This window comes from Xylocopa sonorina, chromosome 5 (genome assembly GCF_050948175.1).
Source record: "Xylocopa sonorina isolate GNS202 chromosome 5, iyXylSono1_principal, whole genome shotgun sequence".
In the NCBI taxonomy this organism is placed as follows: domain Eukaryota; kingdom Metazoa; phylum Arthropoda; class Insecta; order Hymenoptera; family Apidae; genus Xylocopa; species Xylocopa sonorina.
In genome coordinates, this window is record NC_135197.1 from 12,494,248 (window position 1) to 12,514,529 (window position 20,282).

The following is a 20,282-nucleotide window of genomic DNA, read 5'->3' on the forward strand; positions in this document are numbered from 1 at the left end:
AACAGACAAGTAACAGAATTGACGTTCTTTGTTTCTCTGTTGGGCCTTACCTTAAACGGACGAGAACTGTTTCTACGGGACGAACCACACACAACAGGTGCCAACAGTGTGTTTATGTTACAAAATGTACAGACATATTTACATTGTACCCCGTGGCATTTTTCAACGATTCGAGAAGGGTGAGTAATTTCGATAGGGGGTCGGGGGGGGGAGCAGAATCTCGATCAACGACGAAATCAAACCGCGCGACGAGTAGAATTCGACGCTCGCAATTCCCGCGTCTGCGTCGTCGACGAATCGTTTCTACATCCGATCGCAACACGTAGAATCGTTCGTGCTGGCTGTGCGAACGCCCCTCGGACACATTACCGTCGTCTCTCTCATTAAAATCACCAATCACTTGGTACACGATCCAACGACAACCACGAAAAACTCGCGACATATCGCGAGAGGTCCGCGAAGCGTGAAGTCACAGCCGAGCACCGCGAGCGCTCTTTCGATATCAAGAATATCACCGACACGATGCGCAATGGCGGTCGTAAAAATTGACAAACGACAGCCTGTCACGTAGCGACGTTTACAGCCGGCGGAGTCCATCGAGCGACTTACCTGTTGAACGGTAATTAATTTTCACGACGTTGCTGCTGACGCTAAAACGAACGGAGGGTAGAGCCATCGATAATCACGAGCCACTGAGCCGATCGGGAATAATCCGCGAAGATATCAACTCGATCGTCCGATCGTCGTGCCCCACCAGCTGTAATCGACGCGTTCAGACAAGCCGCGAGTGCTGCGATCATTCCTGGATCGAATTTCCCTACCCCGGACGCGCGAGGCAGGTCCTGAACGGGGTGATTAATGCGTGCCACGCGAGGTGCTCCCGAATTTCAACGCGACACTGGTCCCCACGGTGAAAAAGGGAAACGACTCGTCACCGCTGGGCCCATTGTTCGCGGTTACTCGAGCTCGTCTGTACTCTCGAACGCGAAGGGACCGCGTCTTGTCGCGGGTAACGTAGGCCCTCGCCAACGTCAGTTCACCCCTTCCGTTTTACCAGGGACAGTTCGTTCCGAGCGAACGAGATTTATCGTCCTTCCCAGGGATCCGACGGATGCTTAATTCACTTATAATTCACTGGTTGCTTCGTACAGTGGCTAGAAAAAGTATTCTCGCGTAGAGATTTTTTTTGGATAGCGTTCCTTTTTTTCCTTCGAAGAGGTAACGAATGGTTGTTCGATCAGGTTTCGAAATACTTTTCGTAGCCATTGCAGATCGGTATTTAGGGTGGTCTTCGACGCCTGTACGAGCTACCGTTGAATTCGATCGGCCCTCCTCCGTACGTTCGTCCGCGCGGTAAATCTCGCTTCGTACCCTTGAACGACTTAATAAAATATACACAGGTGACATGATCCACGTACATTATATACAATATATTTAATCGAACCAGGTATACGTATATTGCGTGTCATATATAAAGGACCAATCAGTTTCCAATAACGATTAAGTGGAGCAAAACTCGGTGGGTGAGGGGTTTGTGGGGGGGTTGTGGCGAGTAAACCAACATCAACACCGAAAATAGAAGTCGAGTGGCCTGAATACCGAGCAGGTGCGAGCCGACGCTTTTTTTTTCTCTCTATCGGACATCTCGACGAGGCGTCTTGAAAAAAATCTCACCCCGATATCTGAAGAGCCTCCACTCTTCGATCTTATCCGAACTCCTCGATCGTATCGAGTGCCATTTCTTTTCGCCACCCGCTCTCGAGGATGCCACGTGTCGTCGTCGATGGCTTCGCGGTTCGAAACAGGCGTTGAAACACGTCTGCGACACGGGATACGACGATGAGGCGTCGGCTCGCACCCTCCGCGACGTTTCGACCCCTCGATTCCCATCGTGGATCAGTGGCAATCGGAACGAAGAGGCGTCGCCGTTTGTATATAACGTTTTTAACGAAGGGGAACAGAGAGAGTGTGTGAAGAAAAGTGTGTTCGATTGGGTGGTGGGAGCCGCGGACACGGTTCGCTGGATGATCGAAGGGTGTACGAGGGTGACGTGTGTGGGGTGGGTGGCGGAGAAGTGTCGAAAAGATGGTGCTCGTTACTGGGCCAACGACGGCAAAAGTGAAATTGACGGAGCTTTTCAGACGGACACTTAAGATTCAATTTTCTCTTGCCTGGCTGATCTGAAGTGGATGCTCCACTACAGGCTCCCGGTGTTCCTTCGGCTATGCATTATTCATGAAAGCAACTCGTGTTATATATTATAATGCGCATCATGCGAGGGGGGCAATTAGTTCGACGCGACGTGATCGCGTCCGCGCTCGGTGACAATTTCGCTGTTTTCTTTTCGCGATTTTCTAAACTCTTCCATCAAGCGACGAAGGCGCGATAACGAAACGAGTAGTAAACGAGTGATTGGGAAGCGCGCGAGAAGGAATTTCCAGTATCTCGCGGTATTTCGCGTGTCTTCATCGTCGTTTCCGCGAAGCTCGTTCGTCGAAATGCCAACCATCGTTCGACGCTGGGCGGTTTTAATGGGACCAGATTCGCGCGCGATTTCCGTGACGCGAATAAAAGGTGGCCGCTTGAAGAGCTTCGACCACTACCCAATCATCGAAAACACGTGCTGCTGTTTGGCTATCTGGATCGAGCGAAACCTTTGGCACGGATCAGAAGACGAGGTGCCGAAGGGTAGACGTGTCTCGCATTTGGTAACACGTTGTACCAATTAGTTCCACGTCCGAAGAAGATGGCTGTGGTAATAATTAGCATCGATGTTGCTGCTCGGTTGAACAGGGAAACGGGACCGTGTGAGCGGAAGTAGAACGAGTGGGCGCCAAGAAGAGGCTTAATTTTACAGATTACACATCGTTTCTGCAAGCTTTGCTAAGCATTCGTTCACTCGGAATTCAATTAGGCGCGGATTGAATGGTTCCCCAGTGTAGACGCGGCTATGTAAAGTGAAGAACGCAGTGAGAACGCGCAAATAGATAACAACGAAGCTGATTCGAGGAATACGCCTCGTTCAAACAGCTCGACGAAATTCTGAAAGAGCAACTGTATAGAAAACTGGCGAACCGGCTGAACCAACGAAGGGATGGGCTCGCCTGGAACAATATCGCGACTCGTCAGCCAGAGTGTAGACAAAAGACGAGGATCGAGTAACGCGTAGATCAATGATCGAGCACAAAGGCGACGTTCACGGTGTAACAAGGATAGGCGGGCTGAAAGGCGAGGGAATGGATAGATAAGTAGACCATTTGCTTTGTCCCGCTATCGAACTCAAAGGGAATATAGAGAGACGAGTCCTATCTACGATCGAATCCTATCAGCGACAGCAAATCTGACGTCTCCGTTGCGAAATTACACGAACAGTCGTAGAGTCGACCATCGTTGCTCGTCGCGAGCCAGAAGAAAACGATTCGAGACCGTGGGAATTCGAACAGAATCGACGCTCGCAGTTCTGGAAGAAAAATTCGACGCGACCGTGAACGCCGTCGTTCCCTGAGGGGTTGGTTCTCCAGGATTCGCGCGAGACCACGTTAAGTCAGGAACAGCGCGAGCTCAAAGCTCGAAGATTCCCTGGGACCACCCCAAGCGAAACGAGGAAGGCAGAGCGTGCATGGATATATCGAAAACGGCGAACAACGATAGCCTTTTAAAACGTTCCCCAAGAACTTCACACTTGGAACTTTTTTTAGGCCAGAGATCTGAGTGAATCGCGAGGAAGCCAAGTAAGAAAAGTTTGCGAAGCACTGACAGGAAACCTGCATGGTCCAACGATCGCTCGATCCATCTCCATCCGCGTGTGCAAAGTGCAAGCGACTTGGAACACCGTAGAACTAATAGAACCCCTGTCGACACCCTGGAACCTCTATTAACCAACCCCCTTCCGATGTCGCAGCGCGGCAGGAAAGAAAAGATTCTATTAGTCGCTACGAGCGTTCGTTCTACGTCCTGGAACGGATCGAACGATCGTCGAACAGCATACGTGGCAAATGATCGAGGCGTGAATCTCCGCGGGGTGTCTTCCGTGGAAAGAGACCTGGCACCCTCGACCCTTGCACCGAACCAACACACGACACGTGTGACGCACCCACACAGCTGACCAACGCGCACGTACACGTGGCTACGTACGAACGCTGTCACCTATAGCTCTTGGACATCCCTACGGTCAAGGTTGAGGCGCGCGTTGCCTTTGCAACTTTCTAGTCGATAACCGTGCAAGGATGAGCTGTACGCCCGCGATACGACTGTCCAACGATCGTCGCCAGGGGAAGTGTAGGCACGCGCGACTTCGAAGGCGGTCAGAAGTTCGCCTCCAGACAGGAGCAGCGAGATTCATCGAACATCTTCAGCGTTGCTGTATTCTGGATCGAAAAGGTGGACAGTTCGTGGTGGACACCTGCGCGGACAAATCGTGATCGAATGGATGAGACGCGAGGTAACTCTTTAAAGGGGAACACGAAACGAACTGGTGAGAAATTCGTTAGGATCCGTGGTGGATCCGCGAGGCGAGTTAAAGCTTCGTGAACGGAGCGAGCGCGAAGTATGTGTCGTTGAAAATGAAGAATTGATCAGAAGTGGAATGGAGAAACGCTTTTCTGTTCTCCATTTCTTTTTCTCTGTTCTTTCCTTTTCGTCTCACCGTCTTCTGTCGGTTTCACCTCTGTCTGCATCGCAGAGATCCAGAGAATCGCAGTTTCCTCGAGCGTGTTACTCTTTCTCGATCTCGATGCTCGTCGAGCGACGAGAACACAAACGGAGGAGGATCTATTCGACGAGACCAAGCCTCCCTGTAAAGTGGGGATCGAAAGGACGCGGGAACGATTAAAAAATCTCAGTTTCTTTATTTCTGTGTTTTTTTCCTTCAGATATATCGCCTGGTCAAAAGGATCGTCGACTTCTTTCCGCTCTAACGGAAGTGAGAAGCGTCGCAGGGTCGGAAAACGCTGACAGATCGCTGGAATGTGTGGGCGAGACGTACTAAAGTACCCGAAACGCTTCGTCCTCGGCTCGATCAAGGGCTCGTGAACCTTGCCAGTCGCTTCACGGCGAGATTGGACCAGGGGAACGTTGCCTCGTACAGAGCGTTCGAGGAAGAAAGACGTCAGTTTCGAATCGAGCGTGGAATTCCTTTCGCGACAGCCACTCCGATAGTTGTCCCTCGAATGTGCTCTGAAACGGCGACCTAACCCGCGAAACTTCCTCGACGTTCTCGACAGCCGTAGCGCGCGGAACTGCATATTAAACTTTCTGTTTATCAAATAATTATAGCCAATAGTTACGATGTTTGCGAGTGAACGCAACCAACTTGTGTATGCCTCGCGAAATTACATGTGCGCGCGGTGAATAATTGAACAGACAAGAAAGAAGGGAACGTCGACGTTGCTCGAAGCGTACCACTCGTCAACCAGAATTATTCTGCGAACCGTTCGATCTATCCTCGATTTAACCTAGCTGACTCGAAACTGGCATCCTTCCTCCTTGCGAACATCCTGCGCAGGACGTACGATGCGCGACAACCTAAAGCACGTCGCGAGATCGGTATCGCGAAAAGCAACGGGGTGCAAATGATATCGAGCGATCGAGATCCGTTGGAAAATATCGACGTAACGTCTGGAAATAAACGTGGAGAAAGCTCGATCGGTGTGGAATGGCCGCGAACCGAGGACTGATAACGCGATCTGCGAGCCCCTGGCGATATCGCGATCGGCGTTCCCAGCCAGCTTGCGTCACCCAGTCGAACGAAATCCACACGCGACGGTAAATCTCGACGCTGGATCGCGGATTTACGTCGCCAATACGAATCGTCGCGTTAATAAATCTCGCTTTGGAATATTTAGACGGGACCGGGCGTAAATCTCGATTAAAACGCGAGGCGTTCGAGCTTCCGGCGATCGCTTCGCGCGAGCCAGCGACGCCGTTTCATCGAGTCCACCCGATCGACTCAATGTTTGAAGCTTTTAATTTGGAAGAAGATTCATTTTACTCTGCAGAACGATTTTTCTTACTTTCTATATATCAAGCTCGATCGAATTCAATCGAGCTCTGTTTCTTTCGATTTTAATGCTCGTTGATTTTGTATCATCTTCAACGCGTTCAATGTTTGGAACACTGTACTTTAGATCTAGCTTGGAATTAATCGCGATCGATCATAATTGACGAAATTATCTGTTGAATTAAGTATGTGGATAAAGGAATGTCGCGGAGAAGTTTGTTCACGGCACGCTGAACGCTTCGAATTACCAGCAAACGATCCATACTACAATTATGCGGTATTTGTTGTAAAGCGCGAACGCAAGCCAGCTGGGATGCCAATTGAACTGTCGCGATCATTTCTCAACCGACGACGAAAGCGAAAGTCGATCCTCGAGCGATCGAACGATCGATAGATTCGCCTGTTCTATGTACAGTCCGCGTAAACTCCTAGTGTCACCTCGAACGTTCATTGCGATTCCTATCTACGAGAGGAGGGTGATTCCTTAAAGCTACTGTTTAGGGCCGAAAGCTCGCACCTTCGATTCGATCAACCTGCTTGCGTGAGCCGAGGCACCCTCGCCAGGGCGCCTCGGCCGCGAGAGTCGTCTGTCCTCGACGAAACCGACCGCGAGAGACGAACGCGTCGAACGAAAGAGTCGCGCGCGGAAAATCGCTCGAAGCGTCGAATACGCTCGAGAGGTATCGCTCGATCGATCGACCCGAGCGCGGAGGGCCACGGCGCTCCGAGCGAAGGGTGTCGTGTCCCGCGACACCCCGACTTCGACAAGGTCAAGGGAACGAAAGCCACCGGAGAACGAGCTTCGTTCGTTTCCGTTCGCGCGACGTGTCGACTGACTCGATTTCCGCGTGTAAGAGCAGCGTGGCTTCGATCGACTGCTTCGTCCAGTCCCGTCGAACTGGATCGAGATGGGTCTCTCGAGGGGTGGTTTTTAATTAGACTCGATCGTGAACGAAAATCGTGCGTGTCTGCGTGTACGTGTACGTGTCTGTGTGTATTGTAATATAAGAAGAGATTGTTCTTTTCTTTTTTCTTTCTTTTTTTTTTCTTTTTTCTCTCCGAAACCGTCTCGTGATCCTCGACGATGACGACGCACAAGGTTTCATTTGGCACGTGCTACGTATGTATACCCTTCCGCTGGTATTTACGCGGCGGATGCTTCGGCGTCGTCTCGTGGAACTTGATGGAATTCGGATAGAGTCGTGTTAGTAGTTAGAGGGGGCCAGAGATATTAAATTTGTGCGATCGGACGAGAAGAAGGCGGGCACGAGCTCGGGCAGGATTCGATACGCGACTTCCAGTCGAGTTGTCAACTTTTTTTGTTTTTTTTTTTTCTTTTCTTTCGTTCTTTTCTCTTCTTTTTTTTTTTAATCTAAAAATGGAAGACGTAGGGTAGGGCTGACGAGCGGCGAGGCTCGACCTAGGCAGGGATGATAGATTCTTATATATCTTTTTTTTTTCTCTTTTTTCTTTTCGCCGATGGAAGACGACGATTCGACTCTGGATCCCCTCCGTCGATTCGCAATCGACCTCGAAGCGGGATCCTCGATACGCGCGACGAATCTTGGCTGGAGATCGCCACCGTCGCTGCGCGTTAAACGCGAGAAGTTTGATGTTACTCGAACCAATCGAGAACGAAACCGTTCGCGTGGCACGTCGACTCGCCTCGACGGGAATATCGTGACGCGCGTCCCGTATATTTCGGGAATTTCGCGAACAGGTCGGCCAGCGTATATAATATGGCAGGAACACATTTGTTATACTGGTGACGGGGCACGTCGCGACGAGCCGTGCTACTTCTCGCATACGAACCTTATCATTGATTCAAACCAGCCGAGGGAACGCGCTCGCGAGGATCGCGAGTGTTCTGACGCGCCCCAAACTCGTCTATTGTGCTCGAGCGTCATCCAACGTCGAGCTGGTTTTGGGGGATGAAACGAGGCCCTCGTCTGAATTAATCGAGCGGCTCCAGACAGGTGCGTTTCGAATCCCTTCGCATTAAAAGGGGTAAATAACGGTAGATAGCGGAGAATTAATCGGGGACAGGGTCGCGATCCTGTCGCGCAAAGGCGAACGGCTGAGAGCAACGTCTGGTCCAATCAGAAACGGGTCTGTCTAGTACCGCCTAGACAGAACCCACTTCCTATTGGGCCGCCATTGGCATGCGCTTGTGTTGGGCAGGATCGATGCTTCCAGCCGTGGAACCGTGGCGCACGAGTGATCGCAGAGAGCAAATAAACATCTCGAAGTCGACGTCGAGTGAACCTGCGATGTATATCCAGCCGGTATCGGCGGGTGCTAAAGGAAAACCGATGGTCCGTAGAGGGTGGAAATTGGCAGACGAAAGCGAAGACGAGGCGCTCGGTTGACCGAGCTGTATTGAAATTCAATTTCGTGGTAACTCGAGCGACCGTTCGAGGGGGGGAACGCGGTCGAAGATGGTGGAAGATTGCGGCGGCTAATTCGCCAGTTAATGGCCGATTAACGCGTAATAGGTCGACGGTGAAAAATGCCAGCTGACAGAGGGTGGGACGTTTTAATGGGCGCCTCGATGAGCTTCTGCCCACGGTCGGAATCAGCGGAGCGATTATAATTAGACGCGGGATTTTGCCACGGATGATTTCAATTACAAAGCGACCACGTGGCGGTGGTGGTTTTAAATAAATCTGGCCCGTTAAAAGGCGCAGATCGCTGGATGGGGGTCAACGAAGAATGCGTTAACGGACGCGTCTTCCTCGCGAGTTAACGGACGATTAACAGGCGGCGGGCGAAAAATGGTGGACGACGCGAGGGGGGAACCGGTGAAAAATGGCGTTGCCAGGGGAGAAACGAGACCGCGTAGACGGGGGAACGACACTTAATGGGGTTTCGATGGGATCTCGTCCCCGATCTGCCAGCGGACAGGACCATTTATCACTTCTCATTTTCCCTCGTTAACGTCACCTCTCGCTACGTGCCGGCTGATTTACGAGTCGACGTACCGCCTTCCTGCTGCAGTCGATACGCGTCCAATTTACTCGATATCCGGATACTCTTACAGTTCTTTTTCACCCGGAACAGACTCAACTTTTAATCGCGTAACACGTATCCACGCTTCGACGAACTATTCGCCAAATAGACGGTTACGATCTCCAGCCATGTATCGTCTCGTTCTCTTCTTCTTTTTTTTTTTTTTCTCATTTTCTGCTTTTCTATTCGCAACGCTTTTTAAAGCGTCGCGTCGCAGGGAAAACCCATGGAGCCGTTTCTCGCAAGGGCGTTTGTTAGTGCTACGCGCGGAGGTCTACTCCGCGTGGCTCGTGGGACGAGAGGTAGGGAAAACTCGAAGAAAAGGCCGCTCGACTGAAAGAGGTAATTCTAAGGACGATCTACGAGTCCTCGGATAGACCTAGGCAATTTCGATTCAAAGAAGACACGCTGAACGCGTCCGACATCGTACGAGCCAGTCCAGCGGTTCTCCCCTCTGGTTCTAACCAGCATAATCACTACGACATCGATTTAGAATTCGCCACCAGAAGACAGTAGAGTAAGGCTAGAGATAATTTTCAATTAGACCGTGGATCCTCGACGGAACGATAACGATTCGGTGGTAATCTAGATCCCTAATCTACGGATAGAACCTTAGTTCCGCCTCGATCGAAGGTGTTCAAGCGAGACGAGATCGTCTCGGTTCGATTGGTTGCGCGGATCGTTCCTTTCGATGCGAGTCAAGGGGTCCGTCTCCTAGATACGATCGCAGGATCGCGAATCGCCGATGAAACGCGGCGCGCGTACGAGCTCCAGAGGAAATAGAATTATCCACGTTCAACCCTCGAAGGACGCGAGCGTCGCGAAGGAAAACCCCGGAATCCCGTTTCAATTCCAATTCTCAGAGAAACGAAAGAGTCGAGTGGTTCGACGCGCGTGGATCAGTCCGTGGAGGCGTTCGAAACGCGTTCTGCACCCCATCCGACGGATCTTGGAGCGGTTCCAAGCGCGAGAACGAACGCGCCACGCGCGTCCCGTTCCTCCTTTTATATTTATTGCTCCCAGAACCAGCGTAACGTAAACACCAGTAGAAAAGTGCGCCAGTCGATACGGTTTCGCTCGCGGATTTCAAACGCGCCCGTTCGCGTGTCCCTTTCTCTTCTTGTGCGCCATCCGCGCGAGGATGTCTCTCGATGGACCGCTTCCAACTCGACACCTCGAACGGACCCCTCGAAACTTGTACGCACTGGACGATCCGCGGACGTTGAGGAGAACGGCAGAGAGCGGCACACGGTTCGAAACTCGAACCCTTCGCTGGCAGTGCTTGAGGGAGAGCCGGACCACCCCCGTCGCGGGGTGCCGTGCTTAACAACCGGGATTCGATGTCACGAACAACCGCGATATTTCGTTGTCGTGGTCTACTTTTGCTCGGACGTCCTCTTACATCGTACCTGGGCTACTTTCTGCGACTTCGTGACCTACGAGTAGCCTGATCGAGCGAGAGTGACGCGCACAGAACTGCGCTTTTGAGGTTGAGCTGCGAGAGATCTGAAGGTTTGCGAAGTATCTTTAATGGTCCGACGTCGCAGTGGATTAGTTCGACGAGAGAAAACGGACACAAGCGTCCTGAGAAGACACTATATACCGTCCTTCCTAAAAGTATAGGGATCCTTGATCGAATTCTTGAAACAGTCGAGCCGATTCTCTTCTACTGACTCTTTCCTCCACTTGGTGGAAGTTGCGTCGCCATGCTATGCCTGGTTCCTTTCACTCTCGCTCGGTCAGGAGACGCCTACGCGCTCGAGTTGGAATAAATCGAAACAGGGAACCGATTGCAAGATCGAACGATGAAATATCGACGTTCTGATTGGTGTTCCGTTTGGTCTGAACATCGGCCTGACGCCAGATCGAATCCCGGGAATTAGTCTCCAAGCGCTTGGCGACCTAATCGTACCGTCAAGATCCAGTCTCGAGCGAGTTCGGATGGATCGGGAAACACGAACGTCCGGTTCCAGCCATGCTCGGTCGAAGCGGTTCGTTCGATCGAACGGTGTGGTTTTTCGAGTCGAGGCCTGAAACCTGAACCGCGATCATCGACGAAGAACGCGATGTTCGATCGCGTCGACGCGACCGAAGGCTCGAACGAGCGACGAGAGTAATTCCCCGCTCGAGACTCGAAGAGAATTCGTGACTCTCGAGTTAGACCCAAGATCGAAATTAGTGCCGGTCGACGAAGAGAGAGGGGGACGATTTGTGTCAGTCTGAAGTCGTGCTGTCCTTAAGTCCCTCTAACGATAAGATATGGAACGCTCAGTCTTCTCGTCGCCTCGAGACCGAGAACGCAAGGCAAACAAAGATCCCTGATAAAATCCTTACATCCTTCTCATGATATGACTGTTTCTTTCACCGTCCTGACGTTCAACGCGTCGACGGCAATCTATGACCAACACCCTGAACAACGACGAGTCCAGCGAACAGCTGACGCGTCGACCTCGAGTTAGAACGAATTCACCAGTTGGCGGAGGAACTCGCCGATGCAAGAGCGGAGGGGGAGGTTGAAGGGGTGTTTAGGGTTGCGAGCCGTTGCGACCGATAGAACGACGATCGTTGGTCAAGTTCGAACGGCTCGATGGAATCGTTGAGAGTCCCGAGCCCGGCCTCACACCCTCGTCTCGTTGTAGGGGCTGGAGGAGCTGGTGCCCTGGCGACGTTGCCGATCACTGTCACCGGGCACGTTAAACGCGACATTCGGCACCGTGATGGGGTCAACCGACTGGTACTGGGACTGGACCGGCTGACCGCTCGGCTGCGATTGGTGAGAGTGGGAGGAAGTCGAGGGTGGACCCTCGCTTATGGAGGTCGTCGAGGCGAGAATACGGCGACCGCGTACCTGGTAACGTTGGGGGTAGCAGCGGCCGCAGCAGGCGTGCAGCAGGCCGCCCCTCGAGGCAGTGCTGTGCGCGGGTGAGGTCAGGGGCGACGGCGAGCCCGGCCTCTTCGGGGCACCGTTGTAGGGCACCTCCATCTCCACGAACTCGCGATCCTGGAACAGACAGATTAGATTCGTTTACTCCCGTTGGTTGGTCGACGATCGAGCGTGAGATGAAGTTGATTAGTAAAGAGTAAGATGGCTTTTGGAAGTGTTTCAAGATGTCGCGTAACGCGTCGAGGAGTTTTCTCTCGTTGGTTGGTCGATGATCGAGCGTGAGATGAAGTTGATTAGTAAAGAGTAAGATGGCTTTTGGAAGTGTTTAAAGACGTCGCGTAATGCATCGAGGAGTTTTGTATGTTTCAATGTCCACGTAAAGAGGAACAAGGGAAACGGGACGGTTATATTTAATAGAATGTGGCGAGTTCTTTTTTTTTTAGATCAAGGGTGGTTCTCTAGGTTTATTCGAGGCTATAGGTCCGCTGAGATAGAGAGGCTGCCTACCGGGTTTACTGTCTCGTAATTTACCGTCTAAAGTTTCGATCCCCCTTGTTCCAACTTTTATAATCCGCGACGCCAATCGATATCTCGTTACCTACAGACACCGCGGTTCCGTTTCCGTGGGAAATTCGTACCGCGGACGTCGTAAATTCTTTAAACAGACGCCACTATCTTCCGCGCGACACGCTTATCCATTTTAAATCGACAGCGACGCGACCGGGTTGATTACTCACGCAACCCTCTACGACAGAGGAGTCAACGAGCGAATTTCCACCCTCGAAATTGTACACTTCGCCCCGCGTTATTAAGAGGAATCTACCAAAGTGTGCTCGAGGGATGGATTCATCTAGCGTGGCGCGGATTTAATTAAGGAATCTTTACTTTTCGTCGAGGCTGCGAGCAGACGCGAGTGGATCGCGCGCGTAACCGTACGAGCAAGGGTAGTTTCGAGAGTGTGTCTCTCGATCGTTAAACGTGCAGGTCAATTTTTTCAACAACGCAGCTTGATTCATTAGACAATCAAGATGGGTCGGACAAATGGCTCTCGAAGTACGGTATCGCACGCGGTAATTATTTATTAAATTCGATCAAGAGCGCAGCAGGATATAAAAGGGGATGGAGGAAAGGTAGGAAGAGGAATGGTCGTGGGAACAAACATGCAGAATATATTGGCATTTTGACGAGCGGGGATCGCGCTGGGACCATTTCCAGCGATTCCTGTTGTTGCACGGTCAAAGTTCGGTCCGCCGAGTATTGCTCTGACCGTGTTGCGAGTTGTTTCCACCCCTCGAATTACACACCCGACGGGGAGGACACGCGTTCGCGCGGTTACTCGTTGTCGCAGTCCTGTCGCGGACATTTCCGCCAGGATTTCGCCGGCAATCAAAGTGCAGGTTACTTTTCGTCGTAGGAAACTCAGCCTCGATCTTACTGGGCAGTCGAGTTATCGTGGAGCTAACGAGTTTCGATTAAAAACCAGCGGATCGTAGTGAACTGTGAAATTCTCGACTGACTCGGGGTTCTCGTGGAATTTATTGGATATCGATCGATTAACAGTAGAGTTGGATGGGATTGGTTAACTTAAATCGACCATCGAAGAAGTTCAACCGCAAGAACAGACACCGATTCATCAGCAAACTTGCATTGGAAGTCTATCAGGAATTCGATCGCCTAGTATATATTAGCGATTATGATTTACTCGAGAAGCTTTTGTAATCCTGCATTTTGAAATTATTATCCTCTTTACAAAAGCGAATTCATTATTGATCGAACAATTAATCACCGTTAACCATTCGTTGCAACATATATTAATCACTGGTTTAATAATTCGCGGCCCTACATAAGCTATTATCGTGGCTGATTCATTGAAACGTCCTCATCAGTGCGATATATTATTGACCATCCCCCAACCGGCGCATCCGGATCGATCTAATTTGTAATTCGATTTAAACCTTTGCGCTCGAACGGCGACTTTCATTCGCCACGACGTTTCGCGCGGCAACTCGAGCGGCTGTATTTACGCTGAATTTCGTTATCTCCAGTTGATAGATGCGAAGTATCGGTTCGTGAATAGGTCCCTTAGGCTGTTTACGTTTTCGATTGTAAAGTGACATTGTGACGTAAAATTCCTCTACGACTGTAGTCCTGAATACGACGTGTCTAGCGTTAGTACGGTTTCGACGGTCGTAGCGAGCACATTTGTCGCGAAATTTTGCACCATTCGTTTGAAAGTTTTAAGTCGAGTTTCATTTTGAATCGATCACGATTATATTGGTGGTAGAGCAAGTGTAAACAGTAATTACGTATCGCGTGTGAGAAATAGAAAAATTAGTGTAACAGACAGTGACATAAGATCCAAGCAACTCAGAATGCCCTGGTAAGTGTTTTGTATAATATCGCACCAAGCACCATTACAGAACTCGAATTTCGATAATTATCTTCGTCAAAATGTACACGCGGATAATATATCAAAATATAACACTTTCGTATGTTTATTCTTATATAAATTCATTTATATAAACCCCGTAAAGGGTTAATCTTTGCGTTTATTTCGTGGCATCGTTATCTCTGATAACACGCGTACCCGCGCGAGCGGTGAAAATCAAAGTCCTCTCGGAACGGTTTCCTAAAGAGATTGCACGGCTGCTCCATTCCACGGGATCAAATCTTCGCATAGCTGGAAAGAGGTTGGCTCTCGCGCGACTGACGTCGAGATCACTCGATAACCTCCCATTCCCTCTCGTTCGACGAGCATCCTCCGGTGTATTACCTCCGCGAAGATCCCCGTCGACGGTTAACAGTGGAGATCGACCGGTCAAGTGGGCCCTTTAACGTCCTTCGTGTATCGCGATCCATGCACCGCGATGAAAACGCGACGCGCCTACCCCCGCGTTATACCCTTTCGCGAGCACTGCGTAGCCTGGTCACGTTTCCGTTTAAACGGGAGATCAATCTCGCGTCCACGAATGGTAAAGTTTCAAAGCTCCCTTCGACTGTTCTCCAACGATACGCGTGTCATCCATTGGCATTTCGTTGCCAATAAATTGTCCATCGACACGCAACGAACATAGAATTGCAAGCTAACCGAGTAGTACGCGAACAAATACCAAATCTCGTTATAACCAACAGCGTGCGAATATGAATTCGCTTACGCGCGTACCAACGCGACCGAGGTACCTCGAAATAGCCTGGGGAAGGTTCGCGAACTCCTCTGACCCGCGGGAATTATTTAAATTTCGCAGTAATCGCAGCCGACCCGGAAGATTCGGATTATTTTACGCGAGCAACGGGGACGTTTATTCCAGCCGTGGATCGCGAAGAATGCCCGATTCGCTATGGACCAGCCAGAGAAGCCGGAAAGAAGAAAAACCAGCGGCTGAAACGAGGCGTGCCCGCGCGAACGAACCGCGGCTTTCACCCGCCGTTCCTTCGTCTTCTTCCCGGTGAACTCAACCCCTGTCGCGATTCCGCCTCTTATCCAGGTCCCCGCGAACGGCAGCCGAGCGTGGAAATAAAACGAGCCACTCCACAGGGCACCGGATGCCCGACAAAAGACGGATCTACCCTTCAGCCTCCGCGACGTCTATTATTTCCTTCGAAATGGTTCTCCAGGGTACGGCCTCCCGCAAAGGGAGACCTCGCGATCGGTCTTCCGCGCGGATATACGACGAATGATCGAAGTAGAGACGTCGCAAAGAGGATTCTTCGAACGAATCCGTCGAACAGACCAGAACAGCCAGACGTATTCGTTCGTTAACCGAAGACGCGGACAATAAGTCAGATCGGTGGTGGTTGGTTCGAGCGAGGGGTGGCTCGAAGGGTGCCCGCGAGGAGTATCGATCGGCGCGAGGTTCGAGATCGGTGTCCCTCGCGAGGTTGTTTCAAAGCGACAACTTGGACGGTTCTTTGTCGTCCTTGTCACGTAGCAAGGACTCTCACGGCCCACTTTGATCAACGGACAAAGAAGAGGAGCTGCGGTTCGGCGACGCCGCGCGCTTTGTGCGATCGGACTCTTCTCGCGCCGCGTATTCGACAGGGTTGGTGGTCGTCGCTGTTTGCTTCTGATTTCGTTTTCTTAGCAGACGGAGGGAGGTTTCGTTGACGAGAACGAAAGGATTAATTCAGCCAGTTGTGACGAATGGAAATCGCACTCTTTCGAATCGTCGTGGCTGTTGTTTTTTGCGCGGTACAAAGCAGATCGTGAGAATGAATTTAATTTTCGAATGGAAACAATATCCGGCGGAGCGCGCGCTCGCTTGTCGTTTCGCTCGATCCGACAGTTTCATTTGCAAGGTGTACAGTCCTCTGGACATGACGTCAGGAAATAGAAACGGAGCGGGGTTTGCGTGAAAAAAAGGAATCACGCACCGAGTGCCAGGTCTCTATAAACAGCCGGGCGTCGCTATTTTTGTTACGGCGGATTGTAAAGGTGCTCGGAAACGCAACTGACCTCTCCAATCGCGCCTTCTATTCAACGCCAGCCATTGATCTAGCCCGTGGCGGGATCCAGCTGCGCGCGTTTAAATATAAATTAAACAAAATTCCAGCCGCCTGTTCCCTCCGCGCGCACAATCGCGGTTTAACGGCTTGGAAACCGGCCGATTTCGATCCAGCTGTGCTGAAACGAGCAAAAAGAGAGAGAGAGAGAAAGAGAATCGCTCCTCTCGAATCGAGCCCCGTTTCAAAGGATTTCAATTTCGCTGCGAACGAAGAGAAATCGCTCGATCGAGAGTAGCCGGTTTTGTTTAAATTTTCCGCTCCTCCATTTAGCAGCTACGATTCACAGCTGATGGCGTCTCGCCACGCTCGAGTTCTCCATCGCGCTTTTCATGGAGGAAATCTCTGCAGCTCGTAGCGCCTAATTGATCGCGGTACGCGATGGCGGACTCGAAGTTCGCCGCGGCACGCGGCAATGTCGGTCGCGGGCGACGAGCGTCGTCGAGGACGGACACGCGCGGCACCATTTTAGAAATGCAGCGACCGTAAGACGCAGCCAGGATAGATATGCATTCCCTAGTTAATAGAGGCGGCGATCAACGTCCGTAAATCCAGCTGGGCCATCCCCCCTGGCCCATAAATAACTCGCCACGCCGTTCGACCTGACCCGGGGACGTCGCGCGCGCTTGTCGCCGTTTTATGGATGTCCACCGACTGTCCGAAATGTCCCTCGCAAAACCTGGACGATCCGCTCCGCGAGATATCACCGCGTCGCGGCTGACTTTTCCACCGAGTCCAAGGTGAACCGTCGCGGACGACTTCCTGGCAAGCAGCTCGGTGCGGAATTTAATCGATCCGCTTGTTCGCCACCCCAGGGGGTGCACCGGTTCTAAACGCCTAGCGCTGGGATCGGTGATGAAGTTGTTTTTGAACAATCGAGGGAGTCGCGTGATTTAAAGGTGGACCCGGTGGTGGCTGATCCGTTGCCAAAACTGGCGATGAAGTTCGACGCCGACTTTTCGCGACCGTATTCGTTTCCCCGAGAGATTCAATCGAGTAAGAAGAGTATCCACGGTCTGGGAAAACAAGAAATTTCCACGAAATTGAGGATGCAGTCGTGGTCGCGGCAGACGAGCGCAGCAAGAAACGAGAGCCACGGAAGAAGCGTGAAAACGGGTGGAAGAGGCGGACGCTGGATATCCGGGCGTTACGTATGCATTGCTCGACGACGGGGCCGAAAAACGGTGACACGACTGGCCACTCGTGAATTTAATATCGCCCAGCTGGAAATAAGCGCGCCGACCAACGGCTGTCCGAAGCGCGAGTCGGGGTAGGAAGGGCGAGTCGGGGCGAGCGAACGAACGGGTGGAGACCGTGACCCGAGGCACGGGTCTCGAAGAAATTTTTCCCACGATCGATCGTTCCTCGACACGAGACTCTCGCACCCATCGTTGCACCCGCTGTCTCAATCTTCGCGCCGCGAACCGCTGACTCGCCGTTCTCCAGGAAGATCGCGCGGTGCTCCGCTTTATCGAATCGTTCCTTCGCATCGAAGGAGATACGAAGGATGGAAAGAAAGATTGTACGCGAAAGAAGAAACAGAGGTGGAAACAGAGAAAAAGAGACTCCGTCGAAGGATGACGGAAGAAGGGTGTTTCTTCGCGACGAAAGGATGATGTCCGCTTGTGCCACGCAGTGGTCTCCGTTTTATCGAATCGTTCCTTCGCGTCATCGAAGAGGATACGAAGGATGGAAAGAAAAATTGCACGCGAAAGAAGGAACCATGTAAACATAGAAAAAGGGACTCCATCGAGGGGTGACGGAAGAAGGGTGTTTCTTCGCGACAAAAGGATGATGTCCGCTTGTGCCACGCAGTGGTCTCCGTTTTATCGAATCATTTTTATCGCGTCATCGAAGAGAATGCGAAAGATGGAAAGAAAGATTGCACGCGAAAGAAGGAACCATGCAAACATAGAAAAAGGGACTCCATTGAGGGGTGACAGAAGAAGGGTGTTTCTTCGCGACGAAAGGATGATGTCTGCTTGTGCCACGCAGTGGTCTCCGCTTTATCGAGTCGTTCCTTCGCATCATCGAAGAGGATACGAAAGATGGAAAGAAAAAACCATGGAAACAGAGAAAAAAAGACTCCATCGAGGGATGATGGGAGAAGGGTGTATCTTCGCGACGGAAGGATGATGTCCGCTTGTGCGACGCGGATCGGAAAATCCGATGGGGTTGCGCCTATTGTCGAAGCTCTTTAACGCCGCTTCCCAGCTATAATTAATGTCCGGGCCCCGGGATTGACGTCTCGCTCCGACGCGACTCCGTTTCCCGATGAGATTCGATCGAGGCCGACCACGACCCGGAAGAAATCAATACGTCGACAACGACGACACCGATTGGCCGCGTCTCTGATGCTAGCGAGCTGCGCAACACACGCGGGCCACGTCGAACGATCTCGTCCGAGGATCGTTTCCGGAAAACTGCTCCTGTTGGAGGACCACCGCTGGATCTCCGCTGGATCGAGCTGGCCGGAGTAATCTCGTTTCCTCGGGTGATGGACGCGGTAACCGTCGTGGTTGTTTTTAGAACGAGTTCCATCGTAATAACAAGAGAGAGAGAGAGAGAGATAGAGCTGGCGAGTGGCCCGGTGGAAAAAGCGGATTCATTAGAATCACGAAGCACAATTTCGTTTCTCTTGGAATATTCCTTCATCGTTCGAAGATCGTGCTTATCTTGTCAGCTCGAGGAATGATTTACTCTCCTAGGTGCGCCTCGAGGCTCACCGCGGACGATTGCTTCGAATAAGTCTTTTTCGAAACTTCCGCCACCGCGAATCGAAGACTGGGAGGGATTGCTTAGCTCGGTGGAAAAATCGCGATTAGACCCGTGATTCATCGAGCGAGAAGACGTTTCGTGAAAGGTCATCGCGTTCTCCGAGGACGAAATGCGTCCTCGTTAACCGGTGACGTTATCACGGGACAGGTCGCTGGTTGGCGATCCTTCACGGAGCCTCCTCGCGGACATCGACGAGATTCACAGTCCCGTGGAAACGTATCGATTGCCAATTATGAACTACACGTGCACGGTGCAATTGAGACTCGAGCGGTCGCGAGAAATAAGTTGGAGCCAGGGAACGGTGTCGAGTTTCCCTTGAAAAGAAGTAACCGAGCGACGGGCGAAAGTTTCGATCGCAGAATTTCAGAGCGAGTAAACGAGAACCGGGACCCAACTTTCCATCATCGCAGCGTTGTTTTTCTCCCCCGTAAATTGACTCGTTCGCAGACCCAACGTTTCTTCGACCGTACGTTCCCCAGCAGCGCAATTCCGTCGTTCCGGTGTGCCAGCGGAGCGTGCCGCAACTTAGTTCAAACCGCGCCGAAAGTTACGGTGAATTCGTTCGCATTAATCATTCCTGGCGAAAGTCGAACAACTGGTGCAGCCAGACTGGCTGGAAATTGGACGAGAAATATTTCGGATGGAACGCCTGAGAAAGTTCCTCGAAGATCACCGGAAGGATCGCTGGTTAGGAGGATTCTTGGGGGACGCTCGAGGGTGGTTAAGGGTGGTGCGCGATCTCGCGACGAAAAGCGGAAGGAAATGGATCCGCTGGCGACGGTGACAACGTCTAAACGCCGGCAGGAAGTCGTGATCGCGGCTACGCAAGGATCGAGGAGAACCAAGCGAGGACAGCAGGCAAGTGGAGCGACTAGGTTTGGGTCTACGTGCATGATTTTCTTGGCGATTCTCGACAAAGGAGGCCGGAATTGCATTGCTTTCTGGGTTAAGTAGCAGCTACCAGGAAGAGGACTGCGAAGGCAAGCCTGCGACTATCGAAGCAAGGCTTGCATCGAACGAGGGCCGAACTGATTGGGAGCTGACAAAGAGAGGAGAGCCCCTCGAGTGGGTAGAAGGGTAACTTTCGAGTGTCCCTTGGGAGTAACCGATAAC

General features: G+C 51.6%; 2 protein-coding genes across 7 annotated transcripts in view; one reads left to right on the forward strand and one right to left on the reverse strand.

Moving 5' to 3' along the window:
• The window catches only part of Pi3k21b (phosphatidylinositol 3-kinase regulatory subunit alpha), a 344,756-nt gene that overhangs the window by 284,491 nt on the left and 39,983 nt on the right, over nucleotides 1-20,282 (forward strand). The window lies entirely within an intron of this gene.
• Shal (potassium voltage-gated channel protein Shal) overlaps nucleotides 1-20,282 on the reverse strand; it is an 84,470-nt gene that overhangs the window by 14,160 nt on the left and 50,028 nt on the right. For 5 of the 6 annotated variants that reach the window (XM_076895584.1, XM_076895583.1, XM_076895588.1 and 2 more), the window contains exon 4: nucleotides 11,856-12,008. In XM_076895584.1, the coding sequence (XP_076751699.1) occupies nucleotides 11,856-12,008 (153 nt within the window). Of the gene's footprint in view, nucleotides 1-2,009; nucleotides 2,223-11,855; nucleotides 12,009-20,282 lie in introns of those variants that run through there. The other variant, XM_076895587.1, reaches the window with a different exon arrangement.